This window comes from Microtus ochrogaster, unplaced genomic scaffold (genome assembly GCF_000317375.1).
Source record: "Microtus ochrogaster isolate Prairie Vole_2 unplaced genomic scaffold, MicOch1.0 UNK16, whole genome shotgun sequence".
In the NCBI taxonomy this organism is placed as follows: Eukaryota; Metazoa; Chordata; class Mammalia; order Rodentia; family Cricetidae; genus Microtus; species Microtus ochrogaster.
In genome coordinates, this window is record NW_004949114.1 from 4190904 (window position 1) to 4197844 (window position 6941).

Here is a 6941-nt window from a genome sequence, read left to right on the forward strand (position 1 = left end):
GCCACCACCGCCCGGCTTTTTTTTTTGTTTTGTTTTTGTTTTTGTTTTGTTTTGTTTTTGCTTTTCAAACAGGGTTTCACTGTGTAGCCTTGGATGTCCTGGAACTCTGTAGACCAGGCTGGCCTCGAACTCACAGAGATCCACCTGTCTCTGCCTTCTAGGATTAAAGGTGTGTGTAATACAGTAGACAGGAGTTTTTCCTTACCTTCTAGATTGTTGCCTTCCTAATCATGTCACCACCATCCACATCAGGGCTCTCCATCAGCTGTCTGCTGTCCACTGCCACAGGCCCTTTTTGAATATCATCAGGTCTTCTGTTTCTTCTACTTCTCCTCCCTAACGTGTGCTTTTGGACCTTTCCTTTGGCAGAAAACTACGCCTGAGTGTGGTTCTACGGGCTATGTGGAGAAAATCACATGCCGCTCCTCTAAAAGGAATGAATTCAAAAGGTAAGGACCGCTTCTCTGCTTCGAGGTGACCTGATCCCCTTACCAGAGGTAACCCTCTCCTGGCTGCAGTGCAGTTTGACACACAGGAAAGAGGAGGGGATTTGAGCCAAATTACTCCTAACTCTTAGTCTTCAGCTCTATGTCATTAGCCATGTTTTCTGATCAAATAGTTTGGCCAGGTGGAGAATATAACTCATTGGTAGAGTACTTGCCTAGTATGTATGAGGCCGAGTCTAATCTGCAGCGTTGCTTCAAAGGAAAATAAAGGTTCAGGAGATGGGGGCGAATCGTGCCTTGAATCCCAGCACTCAGGAGATAGGCTCAGCTCTCTGAGTTCAAGACAGCTTGGTCTCCATAGGGAGCTCAGGTCAGCCAAGGCTGCGTAGTGATTGTTAAATAAATAGCTAAGCCAGATGGAATGACACATGTCTTTGATCCAGATGGAATGACACACATCTTTTTTTTGTTTTTTTGTTTTTCGAGACAGGGTTTCTCTGTGGCTTTGGAGCCTGTCCTGGCACTAGCTCTGTAGACCAAGCTGGTCTCGAACTCACAGAGATTCGCCTGCCTCTGCCTCCCGAGTGCTGGGATTAAAGGCGTGCACCACCATTGCCCGGCGACACACATTTTTCTAAGAGAGAAATTAGATGTCATGGTAGGTACAGGAACTTCCTGCCAAACCTGAGAACGTGAGGGACTGGAGCGGTGACGCAGAGGTTAAAAGCACTTACTACTCTTGCAGAGGACCTGACTCAGTTCCCAACACCCACATAGTCTGTAACTCCTGTTCCAGGGTATCTAGCACCCTCTTCTGGCCTTGTTGGGCACCAGGTACACATATGGTACATATACATACATACAAGAAAGCAGTCAGATATAAAATAAATAAATCTTTAAAAAAAAACAACTTGAGTGTGATACTCAGAACCCAGATGGTAGATGTACAGAACTCACTCCAGCAAGATGTCTTCTGACTGTCTGTCCTATGGGATGGGGAGAAGATGGCAACCTCTTCTTTTATGAGTGTGCACACACAGCCTAACAAAAAAGTAGGCTTTTTGAGGTATTGGGGGGGGGGGTTCAAGACAGGGTTGCTCTATGTAAACAGTCTTGGCTGTCCTGGAACTCAACTTACTCTGTTGACCAGGCTGACCTTGAACTCACAGAGGTTCCCCTGCCTCTGCCTCTGGAGTGCTGGGACTAAAGGTGCGCCACCACACCTGACTTTGTTTTATTTTAGTAATCAAATTGGTTAATGCCGAGAAACCCTGTCTCAAAAAAACCAAAAAAAAAAAAAAAAAAAAATTGGTTAATGCCACTTTAAAGCGTGACTGACTCCAGTTTCCCTTCTGTTTGGGTAGGCTGAAGTAGAGGACAGTAGTTAAGAGAGACTGGCTGCTTCTGTGAATGACTGTCCTTCTTCTGCCCTCAGCTGCCGGTCAGCTCTGATGGAACAGCGCCTGTTCTGGAAGTTTGAAGGCACCATGGTGGGTGTGGCTTTAGTCTTCGCGTGCCTTGTCATCCTTCGTCAGCGACAGCTGGACAGAAAGGCTCTTGAGAAAGTCCGGAAGCAAATTGAATCCATATAGCCAAATTCCACTGTATTATGCCGGTTCTTACGGACTGTATCTCAGATGGAGAAGGGCCAGTGGGCTAATTTGCACTCATATGCCTGTGGTAGTAGCACCTTTCCCTGACTTCCAGACCATTAATGAGCACAATAAAAAGTAAAGTAGAAGCCGGGCGGTGGTGGCGCACACCTTTAATCCCTGCACCTGGGAGGCAGAGGCAGGCGGATCTCTGTGAGTTCGAGACCAGCCTGGTCTACAAGAGCTAGTTCCAGGACAGGCTCCAAAACCACAGAGAAACCCTGTCTCGAAAAACCAAAAAAAAAAAAAAAGTAAAGTAGAGCTGGGCATGGTGGCACACACTTGTAACCGCAGCCCTTGAGAGAGTGAGGCAGGAGAATCCTGGGTAAATTTATAGGCAGGCAAGCTTGAGCTACATAACAAGACTGTCTGTAAAAAGCAAAAAAAAAATAATAAAGGAATAACACAATTTCCTTCCCTATGATAGTTTGGTGTGGGGGGACTGGGTGTGGTGGCACATCCCTTGAATCCCAAACTTGGGTGGCAGGCAGATCTCTGAGTTCAAGGCCAGCTTTTCTACACAAGGAGCTCCCAGCCAGCCAAGGATATGCAGTGAGACTACATCTCAAAAAAATTAAATTAAGAGGTTGGTGAGTTTGCTTAGTGATTAAGAGTACTTGCTGCTCGTAGGATCTGGATTCCGTTGCTAGCATCCCAATCAGGTGATTTACATCCACTTGTAATTCTAACATCAGGAGATCTGATGCACTGCAGTCTCTGGGTACCTGCAGGCAAGCGGTGCACAAACTCATACAGAAATAGACAGATATTCACAGGAAAACGAATAAATCCTTTTCTTTTTAAAAAATTTCCCCATGTGTTTAAGAGACTGCATGTATGTTTGTGCACTCTGCCTGTCAGTGCCCTTGGAGGGCAGGAGAGGATGTCAGTGAAAGACCCTCAGATAGTGTCTTTCTGTCTGGGGAGACCCTTCCCAAGGAGCAGCGAGACCATTTGTGCGGATGCAGACAGCAAGAGGTTTATTCGGATACACAGGTACCTGGGGCAACAAAGTCTCTCTGAGGACTTGTGCGCTGTCAGGCTGGGGTAGCAGGTTTTTATAGGGTAAAGGGAGCGGAAGCGCGGTTACAGAAGCGAGATGCATAGTTACAGGGTATTCATTGGTCATTTTGAATATGGCTGAGTTCAAGTCAGGACAAGGTCCCTGGTTCCCGAGAATTCAGATATGGGCTGCCTTGGCTCTTGTCTAGGGCAGACAGGGTGTCTTTCTCGGTATTCACCGTTCCTCCCCCCGGCCCAGCCACAGGTGTCTCTATCTCGTTTTTGGCAGCTTCTAAACTGTCCTTTGTTAAAACCCTGAATATTCAGTACAAGCCTTGCAAAATGGTGTTACCAGTGCTAAGTTGTTTAACAAGCTGGGCGGGGGGGTCTTTTATCTGGTGCTAAGCTGCTTAGCAAGCTGGACGGGGGGCCTTTCAGTCAGGTCCTGTGCTGCCACATGGCAGGGCATCAAACACTGGTCCAACAAGTGCTCTTAACCACTGAACCACTTCAGCCCCAAAGTGAATACATCTTTTTTAAAAAATAATTTGAGCCGGGTGGTGGTAGGGAATGGTGATTTATCAGGTAACAATTCTCTTCCTTCTTTTACTCTTAAATTTTTTTTAGATTTATTTATCTTGTATTTTATTTGTGTGATTGGTTTACCTGCGTGTGCATGCACCATGTGTCTGCCTGGTATCCTCAGGTCAGAAGAGGATGTCGGGTCCCCTAAACTGGAATTGTAGATGGCTGTGAGTTGCCATGTAAGTACTAGGAGTGGAACTCAGGTCCTCTGCATGAACAACAAATGTTCTTAACCACTGATTCATCTTCCCAGGCTCAGTCATTTACTCTTATTGAAAATATCTGGGCTGGTAAAGTGGCTTAGGTGTTAAAGTGCTTGGTGCAGTGGCTGGAAAGATGGCTCCGCAATTAAGAGAACTTGCTGCTTTTCCAGAGGATTTTGTTTAGTTCCAGTACCTGTGTCTGGCAGAGCTCACAGCTGCCAGTTCCAGGGATCTGTTGCCCTCTATGGACACCCACACGTATGCATATAGATACATACATAAACATTTTGACGGTGGTGGCACACTTCTTTAGTCCTGGCACTTGTGAGACAGAGGCAGGCAGATCTCTTGAGTTCAAGGCCAGCCTGGTCTACAGAGCAAGTTTTGAGACAGCCAGGCTACACAGAGAAACCTGACTCCAAACAACGAATTCAAGAAGTGTTTGCTTCGTAGGCCTAAGACATGAGTTTGAAGTCCCTAGACTGCATAGTGAGAAGAAAGAAAGCTAAAAAGTTGCCATGAGCCAGGAGATGCTGGTGTCCAGCTTTAATCCCAGCACCGGGAGGCAGAGGCAGGCGGATCTCTGTTAGAGTGAGTTCCAGTGAGCAACCCTGTCTCGAAAAATCAAAAAAGTTGCCCCTGACCTTCACACGAGTATTATACATAAAATAATACTTACATATCATACTTATATACAGTAATAAAAAGCTAGGCTGAATGTGGTCCTTCATACTTGTAGTACTAGCACTTGGGAGGGAACCAGAGTTTGGGACCAGTTTAGGCTCTATAGTAGGAACTTGTCTGAAGTAGTAAAATTTTCTGGGATTGAATTTTAGCTAGAAAGTTTATTTCTGAGTCAAAGCTTGCTTCCCGTTAGTCCCATCCCCAAAGAAGAAATCACAAATATAGGAGAGAAGTGTATGAGAAGCCCTGCCATGTAAGCAGCCTGGCCTCTGTGGATCTGTGGAGTCTTGAGTGAGTTAGAACTCCAGGGTATGGACGCCTAAACGGGAATTCCAGATGGAATAGTTAGGGAAGCCTCTGGGTTCTTGTGTGATTGGAAAGGCTTACATCTCATCCGCATGCAGCATCCCTCTGATCTGCCCAGTCGGTCTGTTCCTCGTCCCCAGCTTTAACTGTGTCTTCGTAGAGCCATTTGCAGCTGGGACTTCAGGCAGTCCCCCCTCCAGTTGGGACTTCACCTCTGGAATCTCTGGGCTTTCTGTCATGTCCTTGTGAGTCAAGATATTTCTGGAAATCACTGAGAAAACGTGGTACAGCATTTGTGCATGTGGGAGACTCACCAAGAATATTCCCACTGTTGGATTGTTTCAGAGAATCCTTTTCTGGCTTCTTACCTCCATGAGGCTGGTAAGCCTTAGGTCTGCCTTCTGGTTGACCCTGGAAGGGGCTGAAGCTGGGCAGGATGATGAGAGCCAGTGAAAAGAGGAGAATCTGAAAGGAGCAAGGGGGCATAGGGGCGTTGGGGACAGCAGAGGAGGAGACAGCATCAACAGTGTCGGTACAGTTATCAGGGTTTGGGAAACAGGGCTAGGTAGTGGGGGTATTAGGTGGAAGTGTGGAAGATGGTGGGGGAGAAGGGGGGAGAGAAGTACAGAACATCCTGATGTACCAGAACACAGGTACTGGTCTGGGCAGCTCTGCTGGAGGTCTGAGCAGTGAGCATCTGTAACTGATGGACCTGTGCCACCAAGGAGCTAGGAGAAGAATGGAGAGTTAGCCCAAGTTCTTACAGCTTGCCTGGAGCTGCATCCTCCCTCCGGACACTGCTTCTACTTACGTGTTCTGCCTCTCCAGCTCCTGGACTTTTCTCTGTAGTTCCTGATTCTGTGCAGAACAGGCTGCCACTCTAGGGAGTATAGAGGAGACCACGCTTGGCAGCTGGTCCCTTAAAATGCTTGTCTAGGTGAGGAAGGGGGTGGTGCCCAGACACACCTGCTCTCCAGCCCGCCTATGTATTCTTTCTTCCGCCGTCGACTGTCCTGCGCTGATTGCTTGTTGCGGATTTTCCTCCTGACCTTCTTGAGTACTCGTTCCTCTGCCTAGATGGCCCAGGGTGTGCAGGGCTGGGCCCTTAGCCTCCCTTAACTCCCCACTGCCCCTGCAAACCAGGCTCTTTGGAGGTTGAATGGAGCTCCTGGGATGGAACACCCTTTGGGGACAGTTCTTACCTTAGTGAGGGGCAGGTGAGAGGGCAGAGAAACCCCTTCTTGCCCCAGCAGATGCTTCTCTTCATCTGTCAGGAACAGACGTTGGCAGGACAGCTGGGAAGAGAGGCAGAAGATGAGCAGGGTCAAGGTTGCCTGCTTCCAGCACCCAGGCTGCCTCTCCACCCCCAGAACTCTTTCAGGAGAGGGACTCCCGTTTGTGCTGAGTGTTGAGTGAGGTCAGGGGCGGAAAGCTCATTCAGACAGGCTCTGTGGCAAGCCAAAGGGCCCACCTGAAGCTGAGGAGGCAGAGTGAAGTTTTCTATCCACATATAGAAACTTGACATTATTGATCAAGTTAGAGAGGGCCTGCTGTGCTTTGTCTCCTCAGACCTCAGAGCACTCAGTCAGAGAGGGCCTGCTCTGCTCTGTGTCCCCAGACCTTGGGGCACTCAAAGAAGGCACTATGATGGGCTTTGTTGAATTTCCTTGTCAGGTAAATCATTTGGCTATTACCTTACATTTGGTGAAATATTTGGTTTCCTGTCAGCCACAAGGACGTGTGAATCATCAGGTTCTAAGCTCCAACTGTCAGTTCAAGCGGTGATTCCCAGACATGGAGTTTGTAAGGACAGTTAGGCTGACCTCTCAAGCGAAGTGTGTGGGAAGGGTAGATGGTGTCTGGTTAAGATGAGCCCGTCAGCTGAGGACCCTGCCTTCTCACTGGCATCCATTTATTTATGGTGTGTGTGTGTGTTTGTGTCGTTCTGTGTGGGTGAGTTGTCCAGTGCACGTGTGGAGGTGTGTGTGTGTGTGTGTGTGTGTGTGTATCTGTGTGGACAAGCTTGTGCCCCAGTGCACGTGTGGAGGTGTGTGTGTGTGTGT

At 48.0% G+C, this 6941-nt stretch overlaps 2 protein-coding genes across 2 annotated transcripts in view; one reads left to right on the forward strand and one right to left on the reverse strand.

Annotated features, from left to right (window-relative positions):
- Jtb (jumping translocation breakpoint) overlaps nt 1-2187 on the forward strand; it is a 3490-nt gene extending 1303 nt beyond the window's left edge. The window contains exons 4-5 of the mRNA XM_005367228.3: nt 370-449; nt 1882-2187. Of these exons, the coding sequence (XP_005367285.1) occupies nt 370-449; nt 1882-2038 (237 nt within the window). The 3' untranslated portion in view covers nt 2039-2187. The remainder of the gene's footprint in view (nt 1-369; nt 450-1881) is intronic.
- A 2529-nt stretch (nt 2188-4716) lies between these two features.
- Nucleotides 4717-6941, reverse strand: part of Creb3l4 (cAMP responsive element binding protein 3 like 4) — a 6067-nt gene continuing 3842 nt past the window's right edge. Inside the window, exons 5-10 of the mRNA XM_005367229.2 lie at nt 6081-6173; nt 5845-5951; nt 5690-5758; nt 5522-5606; nt 5247-5343; nt 4717-5149 (exon numbers count right to left, since the gene is read on the reverse strand). Coding sequence (XP_005367286.1) covers nt 4956-5149; nt 5247-5343; nt 5522-5606; nt 5690-5758; nt 5845-5951; nt 6081-6173 — 645 coding nt within the window. The 3' untranslated portion in view covers nt 4717-4955. The remainder of the gene's footprint in view (nt 5150-5246; nt 5344-5521; nt 5607-5689; nt 5759-5844; nt 5952-6080; nt 6174-6941) is intronic.